At 43.4% G+C, this 18,986-nt stretch overlaps 1 protein-coding gene across 2 annotated transcripts; it reads right to left on the bottom strand.

The window, feature by feature from the left end:
- Nucleotides 1–348: 348 nt before the first annotated feature.
- On the bottom strand, nucleotides 349–17,578 carry LOC119424986 (inactive tyrosine-protein kinase PRAG1). 2 transcript variants are annotated; one of them, XM_037692510.1, is made up of 6 exons: nucleotides 17,494–17,578; nucleotides 14,227–14,566; nucleotides 12,419–14,148; nucleotides 5,728–5,873; nucleotides 4,199–4,965; nucleotides 349–1,458 (listed from the first exon to the last, which is right to left on the bottom strand). In XM_037692510.1, the coding sequence occupies exons 2-6, from the start codon at nucleotides 14,488–14,490 to the stop codon at nucleotides 349–351; spliced, it is 4,017 nt and encodes a 1,338-aa protein (XP_037548438.1). In that variant the 5' UTR covers nucleotides 14,491–14,566; nucleotides 17,494–17,578. The 2 variants fall into 2 exon arrangements, with proteins under 2 accessions (XP_037548438.1, XP_037548437.1); XM_037692509.1 differs by lacking the exon at nucleotides 17,494–17,578 and having other exon boundaries at nucleotides 14,227–14,643.
- Between the last annotated feature and the right edge of the window lie 1,408 nt (nucleotides 17,579–18,986).

The following is an 18,986-nucleotide window of genomic DNA, read 5'->3' as shown; positions in this document are numbered from 1 at the left end:
TTTATTTCCCCAGCCCATATGGGGGTCCTGTTGGTGTAAAACAGTGGAAGGATGGTTTGATGTAAGGCTCTCATGCATGCAGAAATAAGAAAAACATGTTTACAGTTCCTCCAGAGGATCACAGCATCTGGACCGGCCCAGAGTGTCGAGACATTAAAAGGATAGTCTGGTCATTTTTGAAGTGATGTTCAGTCAAATACTTAGTAGTTACTACCTTATCTTCCAGGTCATGGCTAATAAAGTACCAACTAAATACCTATTTGACAAAGCATCATTTCAAGTGACCAGACATACACACACAAGTTCACACATAACTTCAGCTCCACTCGAAGTTGTCAAACCTCACAGTCACTTTAGTGAGTAGAGCAGTTCAGCAGTATGGCAGAGAGACAGGGGGTGAGCCGATGAGAAGTACTGACAGCACAGCCAGTCCTCCAGCTCAGCGTTCCTCTCTGGCTCCAGCGAGCGCTCGGCGAACTTCATCATCAGCAGGGCTCTTTTCACGTCCAGCCAATTGAGGAGGCTCTCGTTTCGGGAGCTGTCCACAAGGCCTCCCCCTTTCCTGTGTCTCTCCCACTGCTGCTCCATCAGGTCCCTCCTGGGGCCCCAAAGCAGACTCTGAAGTATGCGCTTGGCCTCCTGAATATGGATGCGCTTTATGGGGTCCGGCTGGAGGAGGAGCTGGGCGAGCTTCTGGAGGCCCGAAGAGTAAAGCGAGACCGAGGGGACCGGAGGTAAGTCCTCGCAGTGGTAGTCCTGTTCCCTCAGCGCTGGACTCACCTCGAACGGGTTGGGCTGGTGGAGGAGCTCGTAGATCAGGATGCCTGTCTGGAACTCATCAAACTTGCGGTACTGGGCCGCCGAGACGATCTCGGGCGCCAGCCTGGCGTGGTCGCGTTTGATACGTGGGTCCCCGCTTGTCGAAGTAGCATCCTCTGAGGAGCGCCGCTTGGCCTTGGCAAAGTTGCTGATGAGGAGGCGGGGGAGGTGGCGCTGCACGTCCCCAGCAGCCGCGCCGCTTTCAGCAGCGGCCTGTTGGCGCCTCTGCTGATGTGGCACCAACAGCAGGTTTTCTAGACACAGGTCGCGGTGCGTGACCCCGTGCTCCTTCAGGTGCTCCAGGCCGTTGCAGAGCTGCAGCAGGAGGAAGCACACGCGGCGCTCGTACACCTCCGGCTGAGTTTTATGGACCACTGCCCACTCCCGAACAAAGTCAGAAGTAGTCTGGTGAGGAATCTCGGGGGTGATGACCACCACTCTCTCCTGGTCCGCCTGCAGGACAGACGCAGATGAAGCAGAGGGCAGAGAGGCTTCGTCTGAAGGGAGCATGCTCTGAGGAACACAGGCCAGGAAGTGACCACAGTCCTGCTGGAGGTTAAAGTGGGGAGGGATGCTCTGCTGCACCGACAGACCGTACAGATGACCCTGCTTGGCATCAATGGACGGACTTTTACAGATCTGGAGAAGAAAGTATACGAAAGACAGGAGGGGTGAGTGGAGATTCCACACAAGTGATCCAACAAAGCGAAGTCAGGTCATCTAGACAGTTTATTTTTTGTTGAGACGTTTCGTCCTTCATCCAAAGGACTTCATCAGTCCGAGGAGCCACAACAAGTCCTTTGGAAACTAAACCTTCGGAAGGTGATCACAGCTTATCAACCATGAATATAACTCTGTCTGTTTTACAGATACTGAGCTAGTAGCTGGAATGACCCACAACACGTACTACAATATTGTGTAGAATTGTACTTAATATAATTTTAGATTTTGACAGACATATATTTAACTCCCTCATTGGGAGTTAAAAACTCTTGACATAAAAAAACAGCAGGTGATGTGTATTCCTTCAATGAATATGAGGTGTTTTATTTAGGGTCTGAAGTGAGTTTGGAAATAACTACGGCTCTTTTATATCTGTCAATCAAACACCTAAAATTGTCATTGTTTGCTGTGATTTCACTTTCATTTGCTTCTATCTGATTAACAGGATTAAAACCCCAAAAAGCTTCTTTCGCCTCATGTTTCAGGAAGAAAAACCCTCGAAGCTTGACTGAAAAAGTCAATAAAATCAGTAGCACAAGCCAACGCTGACTGCAGATCATCGCTCATTAGCATTTGTGAAGGATGCTCTCCGACTGGTGTCTGTGTGTCTGTCTTTGTGTGCGTCGGCCTTGACAACAGAGGTCTGTCCGGCTGTAAATCCTTCCTGGAATGTCAAAGATTAATTGGGCCTAAAATATTAAGCAAGAGTCTGTGGCGTAACGCCAACACAATCCAAACAGCCGATGCTTTGTAGAGCAATAATGACTCGAGCACAAAGATCAGCGGGGCTGAATCCACAGCCTACGTGGAGGGCTTGTTTACGCTGTGCACACCGAAGGCTTGTTCTGCGGCAGGACCGACCTACCTGAAGCCCAAGGACAAACAGGATGACATTTACTATTTTAATGTCTATTTTTGTCTTGAAATTGTCAAAGCTTTATGAAAAAACAGAAATGTGTAGCCAAAGCTACAGTTGTTTGCACTGCTACGATTTCTGAACTAACGAATCATGATCATACAAGACATTAGGCGTGAATGGTTATTAAGAAGTGCTGTATTTTTCAGACTATAAGGCGCACTTAAAATCCTTTAATTTTCTCAAAAAATTAACAGTGAGCCTTATAATCTGGTGCACCTTTTGTATTAATTCTGGTTTTGCTTCCTGACCTCGAACCAATTTTATGTGGTCCATGGTGCTCAAAAATCTGTCAAAATGTTTTAGTTTCGCTTAATGCGCCTTATAATCTGGTGCACCTTATACGCCGAAAAATACGGTAATAATTTATTCAACAATCTGGAAGATATACTATCTAATTTTCAATTCCCTTCTTATTGTTTAACATTCACAGTCCTAACACAGCATCCTGTTCAACAGTGAGTAAAATGTTTTCGAGTAGCACTCAAAGGTTAGCTGCATAGATTAATTCAGATCTTTTGAAATTAAATTATGTGGAAATCCATTAATAATTATCATCTTACCTGCAGTAGATAGCTCTTTGAACAATCTCAATGAATGGTTTGACAGTTTAACGGCTAGTTCAAGTCAAGACCAAAATGGATCGCTGTCTTCTTAAAACAACTTGAATCTAAAAACATTTATATCTATAAACAAAAGCGGTTTTTTAAACCTTTAAACTGCCATAATTTTTTTATTATCGTATTTTTTGGACTAGACGGCACATTTAAAGTCCTTTGGTGGTCTCAAAAAAATTATAGTGAGCCTTATAATCCGGTGCACCTTATGTATTAATTCTGGTTGTGCTTACTGACCTTGAACCGATTTTATACAACTGAACAATGTTGAGTTATTGCGAATGAGTTGAATAAAGTTTGACTGTTTTGTTTCGCTTAATGCGCCTTGTACTCCAGAAAATATGGTATGTGGTTCTTGACGTAGATTTTTTTAAATAGTTCAGTCTAACAGCAAGCAGCAGCAAACCATAGCACTTTTAGTGCAGCGTGGAGCAGAAAAACTGTCATTGAAGTCAAATGTTTATCAAATATTTTTTACATAAGATGAGAACTTTATGAGATTGGAGTTTTTTAAGGTGGCAGTAGTTAATTAATTAATTTATTTTTTTACTTGGACGTGCTTGCCCTAACTGTTAGCTTGTCAGTCTAGTCAGAATTAAAGTTTATTTCTACAAACCAATGGTTGCCAAAGCCTTACTAAGGACTTACTGTGGATCATAAAACAACAAGAGCAGGGTCTTGATGAGTTTCTGTTAAAATGCTTTTATGCAATGTTCAAATACTTTTACCAGCAGCTGTTGGGTTTATGTAGGTGCTATGACTTTTATTTTGTAGGAACCACTGCTTGAAAGCAAGGTCCTGTCATGTAAAATCGTATTTGTTTATATTGTTTCTACAGAACTCCATGTAAAAACACGTTTATTTTTTATTTTTTATACGTATTGCTGTTTTTATATATATATATATATATATATATATATATATATATATATATATATATATATATTACGTGTGTGTGTGTGTGTGTGTATTGGATCATCTTTAAAATATATAAACAGATCTACAATTTCCTTTGAGAGCTCTTCATCTGATTAAATGTATAATTTACCTGTAAACACACCACCTATTTATGAAGTGATTGATTTATATTAACTCCTAATGTGGGCTCAGTATTACATATTACCTTCACAGCGTAGGAGTTGCTGGGGTCTAAGGCGCAGGCAGCAGAGTAGTACACAGCATCTCCTGCGTTGCAGCTCGGCTTGTTCGACGTGAGCCTGAACAGAGACCAGTTGCTCTCGTCGAACCGAAATGAATTCTTCTGGGAGAGGGTGAAGTGATCTTCGCATTTCAGCGCTAAGCGTCGCAGGGACTCTGCGTACAGGCCGCCCAATTTGGAGTACACTCCTTCCCTACTGTCAATGTTACTGAGAAGGGTTTGGAGCTGCAGGCTGGAGCCCACATTTGGCGCCGATCCCGGCTCAGGGGTGGAAAAGGGCGCGCTGAGCTGAGGCGAAGACGAGACAGTGATGCTGGTTCGGCAGTGCACGCCAAGACGACCCTGAGTGGTCTTGAGCGGCTCGTCCAGAGTCCGGGACCTGGAAGGTCGGCCCATTGGGGTGTGACAGCGCTCCAGGGACTCATTGGAGGAGAAAATGGGCCGTGGGTCGACAGGGCTGGGCGGTAGACTGGTTCGGGAGCTGGCCTCGGTAGAGCGACAAACGTTAGTCTCTGAGCCGGCGAACGTGAGGCGTGGATAGGCTCGGACGAAAGGTTTTCCGTTTGCGTTGTCGGGAGCTGACACGGTGCGGTTGACCAGCTTCTTCTCCGGGAGAGGAGGTGGCTGGCTACCCAAACTGCTGAAGGAGGGTGGGAGAGGAGAACCAGGAGCTGATGCCACTGGAATTCTGGGAAAAGGTGAACAAGACATCCGTGTTGTATCCCGAGAACCTAAAACAGAAGGAAAAGCATCTTAGTTCGTATTATGATCAACGGCTGAATCAAAATCTGCAGTGTTTGTCTTATTTATGAGTCCTTGTGAGTAAATTAATTTTAACCTGCAAGTACTCACCAATTCAAATACCCTCAACTGATTTATTCCCTACACCCCTTTTGTCCCTGCTCAGTCGTGACACATACCTCCTTTTCCCCCAAAAAAGTTGAAAATTTCCACAATCCTGGGATCAAGCCGACACTCAAAACATCTTCCAACCAATTATGATTCATTTTTCAATTAAAGACTTAAAGTTGGAACTTGACATTACACTTAACGAGACTGTCACAGACATAATTGTGAGTTTCACTCTTCAATAACGGCTTTCACAGTAAGAAGACTGAAGGGGGGGGAAAGGGTGTAGCCAAGCCCTTTTTTCTTCATTATCAGACTCCATAATTATCTCTTTAAACAACGTTGCCCAGGAAGTTGCAGCAATTACAAGCGTCTGAGTGCCACTGAAGTTTAAAAACAATACCCCAAGGACAGATGCCGCTCACACCAAGGCATGTCTTGGGTTTGGAGACTTCAGGAGTCATAACAAAATATATGAGCAGAAGAGGACAGATAACTTGATTTAGCCTTGCAGGACTTCCATTTTTGTTTTAGTTAAATAAAAGAGCAAGAGAATGTTTACACACATCAGATGATGCTTTGGATTTAAGTCAGGTTTTCTTGGAGTACACTTTTTTTAATATATTTTGCTGAGAGGGACCTACCAGAGTCAGCTGCCAGGTTGTCGGTGGAGGCTGTCGGCAGGCTGGTGCTGCCCAGACTCCGTAAGGACGATGTTTGGCTCTCTACAGACCCTTGTTGGCTGCAGCAGTTCAACTCCACACTACTGCCACTCTTCTTACTGCTCACTCTGTAAAATAAATACATATATATCTGGTTGAATAAATCTATATTTTTTTTCCCCACAGCGTCCTGAAGTAGTTTTAACTCCAGGTTTGATCTAGAAATGTTTGTCAAAGTGGAACAGATTCACTTCCTCTTGATTTTTCTCCTCTTTTTTTTAATCTACACTGTTACTGATACATTGAGGGGAGAGAGTACCGGTACAATGTTTTGTTTTTAATGCCTAAAAGGCACTGCCAGAACTGGTCTTGCTTCCTCTTAGAGAGGCACACTTCTTCATTCTGAGCTGATTTATTGCTGCAACTAACAAGACCTGATGAAAACAGTGTCGCCACTGGTACAAGCCTGAGCACATAACCAGTCGTATCTGACATTTAAAGGGGGCTGTGTAACTTCTGCTGAACTCTGACCACTGCGGCCACAAATAATAATAACGCTGGAATATTGGATGTATACATTCCCACGATTCAGCAAAGGTACCATATTTTTGCCGTACAAGTTGAACCTTTTTGCATAAAATTGCAAGTACTGCGACTTATACACGGAAGTGACTCCTTCCCCCATATTTATAATTTAATCTGGGCTGAGATCTGATGATTTCATTCATTCTGACATGAAAAAAAAAAACATTTATAGCCGCTAGAGGGCCCTCTACCTCTATGGCAAGTCAAGTGTCTCATTAATAGGTAAAAGTGGCTATTAATGAGACAACTGGCTTGCCATAACAAGCCACCTTTGTCTCGCTCTGGAACTCCTGGAGCAAACGTTAAATCAGCTGAATTTCACCGCGCCACACAGGCGAAATGCAGCTGATTTGACCATTAAAGTGCATTTATTTATTAAGGAAAAGTTAAACTGAGACACACCTTTGCTGTAATTTTGAGCAAACAAATAATTGTTTAAGTGTTACTCTTGTTAGAGCCCTCCCGTGCACGCTCCCACGGCTGCCATTTTGGCAGCCAATCGATTTTTGACACACCGGTCCACTTTTCCGGGTGGTCAGCGGTGACGCATAATAGATGTGACTTCTACGGCGAAGCGACTTATTTCTGTTTTTTTCCACTTTATTAGACATTTTTGGACTGATGCGACTTATACGTGGTGCAACATGTATGGTGGAAAATACGGTAATTTAACTTTTCTCCATTCTGCGTGAAATTAAAGGCTCAGGAAACAAACAAAAAAAAAGCTATTTTAAAACTAGGGTGGCAAAAAATATATTATTATTGCAATCTTTATATGTGTAATAATAATATTGCAAATGCCTGTAATAAAGAGCACATCAAATTTATTTGGCAATCTGTTCTAATTGCTCATAGCTAATGTAGATGAAAATGCTGAAGCAATTTTTTTGTGTTACGATAACAAAAGAAGAGAGATGCAAATGTATTATTGCATCACTCATTGGAATATTCAACAAAATTGTAACCATGTTTTTCTGTTATACTGCCCTAGTTTCAATCTTTCATCTTTTTCAGTGCAGGACACCAGGAGACACTATCTTGGCTCCGACGTACTACTTTGACATCTCAAAGACGACATATACAATATGAGGTGGGTGTCAGGTAGAGATTATGAATAAAGCAAGGCTGCACAGTGATAAACATGTAATTCCTCTATTATATTAGAATTTTTTTGAGTTGTGATAGACATTTTTTTTCCACTCTTTATTTCTGTTTGTCATCACAAGGCTGTTTTTAATCATTATCATATAAATCAGAGGTGGGCAGTGAGAGTCCTTCTAATTGGCCGACATAATATTGACATGTAGACCATTTTAAGCATATTAGTCTATAATATTTAACAGTCCAAGCATCATTTGCGATATTGATATTGTGCAATTTGATGTTTCCTTTGCCAATAAACTTTCAAAATATTGTGCAGCCTGTAAAATATATACAACAAGTGTTGATATGATGAGATTTTTTCTTTTCAGTTTTCTGACAAACATGATGGCTGCTCGCAGTTCCACAGAAAATCATACGTGAGCTCCCATCCAGGTGACCAATTAGGCTGACTGACAGCCATTCACTCGTCTCATTATACACGCTAATGACTCGGGCAAGCAAGGTCCCGTTCCTCCCCTTTATCACTCGCCTCTCTCTTCCATCTCAGAGTGACTCCTCCACCAATTTATCTGCTGGCCTCCGACTTCAGTTCCACCGTAAATCAGGAGAACAAACAGAAAAGGAGGAGATGGAGAGGGAGACGAAGGGTAGAGTATTCTCTGTGGGCAGCTGACTAAAGGATCTGCTATCGTGTTGCAGACAAAAAGGCTGTGAAGAAAGGAAGAGGAAGTGATGCTGCACGGGACGAATGGTAAAGAGTGCAGGGATTATGAGCTTATGCATGAGTTCTACACAACTGTCTAACTTGTACCAAAACATGAGTGAAAGGATGTCATTTCGCTGAACTGTGGGAAAATGTGCATGAATGAATGAGTTTTCTAAGGTTACGCATAAAAAAGAAATCAAGCAATCTTTTTCCCATGCTTGGAATGCTCAGTCTTAGCCAAAACATCCTGACTATTTCCTCTGAGGAGATGCAATCTCCTTCATTGCGGACAAGAAATACCACAACCGGCCCGGGTAAACTCGTCAGGCAAGTCATTCATCCTTATCAACCTGACCACGGCAGTACCACAGATTAAAAAAGTAAGCCACCAACGTTACAGTGATATCCACGATTTGTTAACACACACACTCTTCTGATAGGGTTTTAACAAAGCAGTGCAACAGGAACTGGTTGAGCTTTAAAAAGCAATCTGACTAGAGTTACATGTGACTGGGCACAGACAGAAGTGCAGCAGGGTTCAACAAGACACAAACTAAGCTGCTGCTGTTGATGTTGTGGATCGTTCACCTGCTTTCACTTCCTGACTCTTTTTTTAGAGGGGACGCTCTGTGGTAAATATATAAAACCAATCTAAGACGCATGTGCCTCACAGCTTCTGGGTGTGCAAAAGCTCATGTGCGCAAATGCTAAAACTCAGCGGCTATTTGGATATCAACAATAATCTTTACCTCGCGTTCTAAGCTGGTTAGAAAATGAGGTGACTCAGATTTTACTGTCATGTACAGAAGGTGGATGTACACTTAAGTAATGTGATGCAATCTGCTTCAACACCCAGGCAACAAACTTTCAAGATGCACGCAATTTCAAGTTTTGAGTCAGAAACACTGAAGGTTTTTAATGACATCATTGAAGCATTGGATGATAAGGATTATTGTGCTGCACTTTTCTTAGAACTGGCTAAAGCTTTTGACACTGTGGTTCAAGACGTATTGGGTCATAAGCTCTCAGAAACTGGTTTCTCAGATCATACCATTGGTTCTCTAACTATCTTTCAGATCGGAGGCAATGTGCTTGACGTAATGGTATTTCCTCCAGTTTAACAGTCAGCAATAGTGTACCACAAGGCTCTGTCTTAGGACCCACCATTTTTACAATATACATAAGTAGTGTAGGTCAGAGCATCCCTGATGCATCCTTACATTTCATCCTTATCTCTTGTAAATGAGTCCCCGAGGCTCAATGGGATTAACCTGCATAAATAAAGGTTGAATGAATGATGCAATCGCACTGGACAAGACGTCCATTCTGCAACATTCCTTCACGAGACGCACAAAAGTAGAGTTTATAGCATCTGCACTGTTGGATTAGTTTATCGTCCTTGTTGTGCAACAATATTGTACAGAGAAAAAAAGACACCATTGCTACTTTACCCTGACTGTAGGATAGTTGCCATGGCTATACAGCCATATAAGCCAAAGATCCATTAATGTTTGACACAAATCCTTGTTATCTTACATTAACGGCTCCAGTTCTGTCTTGTTATCTTCTTCAGTCAGCCATCTCTTTCTTCACTGCAGCCCGCTTTTCATTTAAATGCAAAAAAGCTTTCTGCAAATTTAATTTAGCTGGGCCTAACCAAGAGGGAAAAATCTTTCTGACTCCTCATGCTCTTAAACTTCTCACTCATTTAATTAGAACATGCTTAAACGAGAAGAGGCAAAAGAAAGCAGGTTGTAAAAGAACAAAAAAAAAGGTTCAGCACATAGAAAGCCACAGCTTTATTTAAGTTGCCATGGTTTTAAAAAAGAAAGTGGAAATGCAGAAGCTTCAGTTCAGTGCTTACCTTAAAATAAAAAAATGGTTTAGCAAGAACTTTAATTTGCTATCACAAGTACTTATCAATTTCCATGCCTAACTAAGACACAGCCGGTAAAAAGTAGCCATCAGGTGCTTACCTCATGCTGCTGAGGTCCTTTTCGGGCCGGTGGGCACACAAAAAGCCCCTGGATCAGACTGCTGGCTTTCTAAAGCCCTGTCATGTGTAGTAACACAACCCTGGTTCCACACGAGTCATGAGTATATTTAAAGTGTCTCAGCAAGAAATGCAACGGCCTCCATTAGGTGAGCGGAACAAAACTACTCTTTTCTAACATTTAGCAGTCAAGTCATGCAACTTTAGAGCAACCTTTGAGTCTGCCAGGCATCAACAAGATGCTATCTGTTGTGCAGCAGAAAAGGGATCAGCATGGCTCTGCAGAGGGAGGGGCAGGCATCTTGGAACACAAGTTTACAGAGCGGAAAGGAACTGAAACCCAAGCCAAACTTGCTGGACCTGAGTCCACATGGCTGATCTAAAAATTCTACTTCTATTGGTGGCAACTGATAGTCAGGCTGGGACCGTTTGGGAGTTGCCAGGGGCAACAATCTGTTCACTTAAGCCCCGCCTTTTGGCAGCAGTCAAAGGCCGGTTGACACGCCTTTCTTGTCAGGACAAGAGCTTCATCGCACTCTTATCTATGACGTACTTACAGGTACAAACACACACCTCTTGTTAGCGTGACCTGACGAGGAACAATAGCTGACATTTTAAACCGGAATTTTTAAAAAAGTGTTAAATGCAAGTTTGATCAAAGGCTTCGGGAGGCAAATTTTTCCAACCATCTGGCTTTTAAATGATTCAGAGAATCAAAATGTTGCCTCAAAGGAAGACTTTTTATTTTCAGTGATTTTTTTCCCCCATGCAATAAACAAATAGGAGTTCAAATTCTGCTCATAAGATCCAATTAAAAAATAAACAATATAACAGCTTTGCGGGAAAGATGTCGATTCTCTGCAGTATTTTGTCTCGAGTGCAGCACAAGAGTCCAGGAACAAACTGGCTGAAATTTTGAAAACCAAAACTATTACTGGCTGGCTAAAAGAGGGTTTTTACAAGTGTCTCAGCAAGGTATTTTTGTCAGCGCAGAATGTTGTCTACGCCATAACAGGAGATGGGTCTCTGCTAGAATTACCACAAACACAAGAGCCCTTAAGACCTGATCAGTTATCTGCATTTTTGGCAGTAGGACGTTGTCCAAACTGGCTTTTGTTGAGTCTATCTCAACAAAAGGAAGACACAAAGAGAGTTACACCTCACCTTTAATGTCTCAGACAAAAATAGGATTACTTTAATTGGGGGGTCGTTTGATGCTCTACTAAATGCAACACAGGAACACTTCCTGTTTTCTGCTTCTAACTAGCAGGGTGTATTCTTGGCCTCATGGTGACTCAGTTTAAAGCAAAATTAAACACACATAATGGAAAATAAGGGTTAGCAAAAAAGAATGTACCTCAAGGATTTGCTTTTGTGTAAACATGTTAAATATCTTCCATGTGAACACATTAAAAAATGGACTAATTCATTTGAGAATTACAACTTAAGAAGATATTTAAAAATAATAATAATTACTGCTATTGCACAAGAGCCAAAACACTTCACAGAAACGTGACACAGAGGTGGATTATCTGAGCATTAACTAAGACTGAGGAAGTCATAATGTCAGCACAAACAGAACAAGGCCTGCATTGAGCAGTCTGAATGATCACAAGGGGTAAGAATGGAGGCTGATACAAGGCTGAAAAATGATGCTGTGAAAGGAGAAGGCACTGCACGATTCACAGGGACATAGCTGCAGTAAAGTGCATGAATACGCAGTCACAGCCAGCGTACTATAGATTACAGCGGCACTATTTTATACACTGTCAGACAGGAGAGCAAAACCCAACCGTGTTTAAACATCCATATGACTTGCTATAATGCTACTGCCTGACTGTAAACAATCATTTAGACCCTCCTCTGTTAAGGTGTCTAGTGTATTTGCTGTGTTTGCCCTTATTATGCATAAAGAGTATTTACACTGCGGTTTGAGGAAAAAAATTATATAAGTGTATTTAAACAAAATAAGTTATTTTCATCTGCTCTAAATTAAAGGAAAAACAGCATAAATTAGTTTATTAGGTTAACCTGAAAACAGCTTCTGTGTATTATTTAGTTCTAGGCAGTGGTGCAGCCATAGCTGGCCTATGCTAGCTTCGACTTTCCTGTTGCTTGTGTTTTCAACTATTAGCGTGATTAACTCATGTCAACTATTTCTGGAAAATAATCATCGTTTTTTTTTAAGAACTTATCAATGTCTACCCATTGAGAGGCTTCGTTAGTCTGTTGTGTTTGATAGGTTAATTGAAAAAGTAAAAACCTGATAAGCTTTTCGTTCCTACCTGTGCAGTTTCTTAGGTGGGGGAGGTGGTGGATTGAGGTGATTTTTGGCAGCCCCTTTCCCTGCTTCGAGCATCTCTGATGAGCCACCATGCAACGATTGCTTGGCCAGCATGCTCCCGTTATGCTTGCCCTCCTCCTTTGCGCCGGTGCCCTTAGTTTCCCCCTGACAGGCACCATTGTTGGAGCCAGCTGGGGGGGCTGTGCCTGGCTGTGTCATCAGAGGGGGGCTTCTGTGGGCATTACAGTCACTGGCCTCATTCCAGACAGCAGCACCATTGACCAGGCCTGTCACAATGGAGGTTGTCCCTGGGCTGGCAGCTAGCTTCTTCTTCTCAATCCCTTTCCGCTCTTTTTCTTCCTCCTCCTCCTCTTCCTCAATGCAACAGTTCCAGCTGGAGCTGTGGTGGAGGGGCTTGTGGAAGTGCTCAGATGATGCACTCGTGTTGTTGTCTGTGGGAACACTGAATTGGCCTTCTCTCGAAGAGACGAGGAAAAACACGGGGAGTTCGGGGAGTGGAACAGGGGATGACATGGATGTTGCGAGGCTAGATGCACCTAGTTTGGGAAATTCTGGAAGAGGGACTGGAGAGGACAGAGATGGCGAGAGGCTGGAGTTGCCCAGTTTGAGGGAACGAGAGCTTCTCTTTGGAGGAATAGGCGGACTAGACTGGGGCTTAGGGTACATGTTGGTGGATAGTGAAGCTTCTTTGCTTAGACAAGGTGCACTACGGTTGAGGCTGGGCCAACGAAACGCTGGGCTACTGGGATTTTTGCATGCTGTGGGACTAAAGTTGCACTGGGTGCTGACACCAGAATCTGGACTGCACAGGTAGAAAGTTCTGTTGTTCTCCTCTGTGTGAGCAGCCATTACAGTGATGGTGGCACGCTGACTCTCTCCAGATGGTTCAAACTCAGAGCACTGTGACTGCGTGGTCTGGTTTGGGGACACTGGATTGGTTCGTGGTACATTTCCCAGTTTAGACTTTTTCTTGGTGCTCTCCGCATATATTGGCTCAGAGTTTGCTCGTACAATGGGAGGGATGGAAGTGGACTCTAGTCTACCCATAGTTATTGGGCTTTGGGGACTCTGTGACAGTTCAGGTCTACCCACTGCCTCATCAAGCCCAGGAAGAGAACCTGTACTGCCACAATAAGAAGGAGAATCTGATAGGCTGCTCTCTTTAGACAGGACAGGAAAAGAGTTCAGGGATACTGGGCTAAAAAGGCTAGTAATATCCACACTTGAGGTTGACATGTGGGAAACAGAAGAGCTGGATGTTGTTGTTTTAACAGGACTACTGCTTAAACCATTGCAATGAATTGTTGCATGATCAGAAGGGACAGTATCCACTGAAAAAGGAACCTCTTCAGCTGCCTCACAAGTCTCTTTAAAATTTTTCACACCACTTCCATTATGGGTACCATTGTTCCTATTAGCAGCCATATTCTTATGCTGCCAGCAGGAGTCCTCATTAGCATTTTTCTTTAAATTCTGAGAACCTTTACCTTCCTCCTGGCTGACTAAAATATTGCTGATGATCATGGAGTCTTTGGGCAGAATACTGGGGGACAATGAAAGGCAGTTGTTGTAGTCAATCTTGGCTTCAGGACTTTGAAGTACAGCATTTCTATGGGCCTTGTTGCAGCCATTATTATCAATGTAAAGTGGAGACATGTTTAGAAGCTTCTTCAAGCCCATCCGCTCAGTTGGGCTCTTTGTATTGTCCTGCTGCAAATAAAAACGATCCATATAAAACACATCACGACACAAGGTTCAGTAAAGAAAATGAACACATTGGAGACTCACCTGCTCTATGTTCATGTTTATGTCTTTTGGCTCACTGATGTCAAAGCTCATCATAGTGGGCTTGACAGCGATGGTTGGCTTGCTGTAAGACGAAAGTGCAGTCAGTCCAACTTCTTCATCGCCTCCCAGGTTGTTCTTCAAACAAGCTGCTGGCACACTACCATCCAAGACGCCTACTGTGTTGTGCGCACTTAGTGGGTGGAAGCAGTTCTTGCAAGAGCCAGGTTTCCACACGTGTTCTGCAAAGTCACTGCACGCTGACATCTTTGGTTTGCTAAGATGTAGTTTGGTCAGAGGAGGCAGTGAAAGTATCCGTCAGATGGAGGAAGAGCTCTCATGGCTGGCTCACAAGAAAATTGAAAGAGGAAAAAGAGGTACATTGTTAAAAGACATTAATCGATTGTTTTGATAAACCCCTACCACAAGGTTTCAAGTGTTCCCTTGACTATTAATTCAAAATTACAGGAGTTAGTGGTTAAAAAATTACAATATGATATAGGACATTCTTTCCGGAGGTTCATCACACCATCAGTTGTGTCGGATTCATTTATGTTAACAGAAATGTCTTTTTTTTTTACTGTAGTTCCGATATGCAATACAACATGATTTAGCTTTTTACAGACAATGACATACAACATTATTTTGTTGTAAATGTGCAAAATAGGTGTAGGCCATGTAGTGTCATAAAAGCATGTGGAAAAAAGGGTTCCATCCAAAATCAATGTAAAATCCCCATTTTTAACTATAAATACATGCCTTGGTGATCATATAAAAACAGTAATTTATAATAAACAGTTGTATTTCACTATATCTTCACACTGTCTTTGGTGCTCAGGCCTAAATAAGCAAGCAATTAACTGTTTAGCGCTAATTATTTGAAGGATCAAATCATTTGAAAGTCATGTTATGAATCCAAGGGATGTGGAAATCCAGTTCACTAATTAGGTATCGGCTGTATTGCAAACATTCTGCATCATTCTCAATATGATGAGAAGTTGGCCTAAATTTAACCCCAAAGCTTTGAATAACCATTTACAAGTGCAACAACGTTTATAAGGAAAATTTTTTAGAGAAGCGTTTTCCAAGCCCATTGAAGGTCTTGAGATGAGGACATAAGGGTCATCCATGAATGTAACCCAAGAAGACCAAATATGTGCAGTGCTACATGTTCCCATGGCCTCCTAAATTAGAGGCCATGTGGCCTCTGTTCAACCAAAAGGCTTGTCGGAGTGAGCCCTGCAACATAAAAGCCCTCCGAAGAGTCGTCAGCAGCCCCTCGACAAGCCAGAAGAAGACGAAAGAGCCTCAAACATCCCGGAGGTCGGAATGTGAGGAATGTCTAAAGGCGCAACTTGCACCAGGATGAATCTCGCACCCAAGACAACCTCCATCCCCCACCCTTCTCCGCACAAACACACCCGGCTCTCCCACTCCCCATGTGTCCTCCCACCCTCACAAACAAGGACTCGTCACGCCCTGTTTGACTGGACTGACAGAGAGATGAGAAACACTGTTTCAGGGTCTTGCAACCAGTGGTGTCTTTTAATGGTCTTTACATGACGTTAATTGCTTCTCAACAAGGTGCCGCAATGACTCACACCAGCATTACCACAATTCTTTCACTCGATATTCAGAGAAAACTGGGAGATGGCAAGAGGACAGACAAACGCTGTCCTGAAAGATAAGGTATCATGCAATTGCACTTCATAGCACATTAAGACAAACGCAATTACTATTTACAGGATGAAAACAAGACGTTAACAAATGCTTTCTTGACAATTCAGAGATCAACTTTGCAATGTACTAATCAGAAGGCATAAAGAGTTTCTATGTTGCTAAAGATTTCTTTGTTCTGGCTGACTCGTTTTAACAGGAAAGCACCCACTACCTCACTGTTTGTTTAACTTACAGAGGAAGCAGAGGCTTGCCCAACATCTTGCACTGCTCCGCACGAGTCATACGAAAAGATACCGGACCACAGACACACTCAGAATTGGGACACTGCCGTCACAGATAAAAGCCTGACCACCAAATGACCGCAAGACGAGTTTTCCAACAGCTTCCATGTCGTCTGCGCAGGACGGAGACACTTGGAGCTGTTCGCCAGCTCTTGTTCAGTCCAATCCAAGATAGAACCCCTCGTCTACATTCCCCACACCTCCTCAAGCTCAAGGTCCAATATTTCTCACTTCCTTTTGTAAAACAGCACATAGGGACGAACAAACAAACGTTCAGCCACACAATAAGCCCTGACCATGAAGGTTGTAAAGAATACCTCAACAGCATGCTAGAAGTTTAAGGTTTCGAGGGTGAATGTGGAATTTGTAATTTTCAGCCACTTGAGGCAGACGGTACGAATCTCATGTTGCCTTGACCTGTGTACATAAGCAACTGTCCTAAAATATGCAGGATGTTGTTTTAAAGCTCATCTTTTAAAGTCGTACCCTTGAAAAACAGGTTGCAGTATGCAGTTTAAAATGTACTTCAGTGACTCCCAATTCTTTTAGCTCCAGACCCCCAAAATAAAAATGGCAAAGACTTGCAACCCTAACTGTTCTTTGTTGAACTATGCACTTTACTAAAAAAGTAAAAAAAAGAGCATGACAACACAAATAGCTTCAACTTTCGTTATGTTCCTGCAAAATAATTTCAGGACACCCCCGCCAAACTTGGTACTGGTTTAAATGGTCCACAGATTATGGTGCCCAACAAATGCAATTGAGGGCTTGAAACATCTTCTGCTCCACAAAGCCCACAAACAAGAGACATACGCCCCCCCCCCCCCCCCCCTTTGAACAGACAATCGTGCAGTTGTCAAGTATCACCTGGTAGTGTCAATGACTGCATTGCTTTTTAGGAAGACGTCATAATAGAGAACCTTAATGGGATAGAATTCCCTGCAGGGAAAGGGAGGTCCAGTCCGGATGGTGGTGGTGGTGGTGGAGGGGTGAGGGTTTCGCTGAAACTTTTCTCAGAACTCCAGCTCTTGTTTTGTCTCTATCTTGGATGTATCTGCGCGCACGTCCATCCACGCCCCACGTGTTCCGGGTTCGAGTTTACGCCTCTCGTGCCTCTTCCTTTGCGTCATTGTTTTGGTAAATGTCCTTCAGCGCATCAATTAAAAGGCGATTTCTCAGATTAGTGTATGTTACATAAACAATCACGTTTAGGAATGCAGCCCAAACCATTTGTCTCAGGACACAGAAGGAGATCGATAGATGCCATGTAAGAGAATAAAGCAGGACACGGTTATCCTCTGCTGCTTACCTGCTGCTCGGACCTTCTCCTCCTCCCACAAACACAAACAGCCTTCCAGGAGAACACGGTGAAATGACAGCAGGGTGGGCGCTGTGTTCCCACTGTCACCACGCAGGGCTCCGCAATGTGGCACGAGGGTGCGGGCTGTTGCTGCGGGCTGTGCGCGTCTGCAGCCGAGCTGCTGCTGCTGCTGGAGCGGAGCTGGACTGACTCCTCTGCAGCAGCAGCAGGAGGTGGAGGTGGGGGGGGGGCGCAGGGGGGGGGTGGGAGGAGCTCCTGAAGCAGCCGCGCAGTCTGGAGGTTTTCAATGTTATGGTGCGCGCTGCTGGCACAGTTCAACCCTGGTCACGTGGATCAACAGAGCGCGTGCGGGTTGTGCACAGCGTGACCCCAAAGTGACTCCAACCTGAGTGAGCCGGCGGGCGTTACACTATCACCCGCCGCCAAACGCAAAGCGGTAAGGTTGCACTGTTAGCAAAATATCTCACGAACCGCTGAATGGATTTTAAAGAAGCTTTCAGGGAGCAATCATTGTTTTGATACCGACAAGTGATTACGTCATGGAGTCAATCTGATTCAAAATGGCCGCCGCAGCTAAGGGACCTTAGCTGAATCTTGATGCGGTTGTAGCTGAGAGTCATCCCCAAAACATAGTCCAAGTGTTACTTGTTGCTCAGGATGCTTAATTAAAACTTTGACACAAAAAACTGTTTGAGTCAACACAGTTGGTCTGTTAGCAAAATATCTCCTAAACCACTGGATGTTTTTTAATGAAACTTTCAGGATGTAATCAATGTAAGCAGTGTTTTAGGATACAGTATGTCCTTTCTAACACAGACAGAGGCTGTGAGCTGCTGTCAGTATTTGAAACACTCCGGCTCCCTGTAACTTTAAAGATTGTAATTCTGGCTACAAAGGAAACGAAATAAAATCCACATAAAAGCCCGTTGGCTTGAGCAAGCAATCAATCTAAATCAGAAGGCTCTTTGAAGTGGGGGAGTTGATGAACCCCCTCAGGACTGCTCCTGTTTCTGGTCGTTGTGTTTTTTTTTTTTTTTTATCTGAAGACACTGGACATGGCTTTGCCTATTTTGTTTAACATAAACACTTTTAGAAGATCTGTTTCTAAGAGAAGCTCTGGATCGACCAACACCTCCAGATCTCACGTCCCCATTGGTCCGTTGCAGTGTCCACAGTATCCCAGTGCACGTGAATTGATTGGACACAGGGCCCGGCAGCTTCCTGAAGCCCACGCAAAGATTTATGAGCGAGCTGAGACAATCAGCATAAGTGCCAGCGCAGAGAGTGATCCAGGAAAAATGATATCTCTTCGAGGAGCACCTGTTAAATTTGGAGAGCGCCGTCACCCTCTCAAGAGGATTAAAGAGTTTGATGCATTTCATCTGTTTCTGGCAAATGAAGCCTGCCATAACTCTGCTAATGGGGCGATTGAACTAAAGTGCGCATCGCAAGTAAAATGTTGGACCGCACCTGGAAGGCCT

This window comes from Nematolebias whitei, chromosome 18 (genome assembly GCF_014905685.2).
Source record: "Nematolebias whitei isolate Nwh7 chromosome 18, NemWhi1, whole genome shotgun sequence".
Taxonomy (NCBI): domain Eukaryota; kingdom Metazoa; phylum Chordata; class Actinopteri; order Cyprinodontiformes; family Rivulidae; genus Nematolebias; species Nematolebias whitei.
Note: the sequence above shows the minus strand (reverse complement) of the source record. Positions and strands in the feature narration are given on the sequence as shown.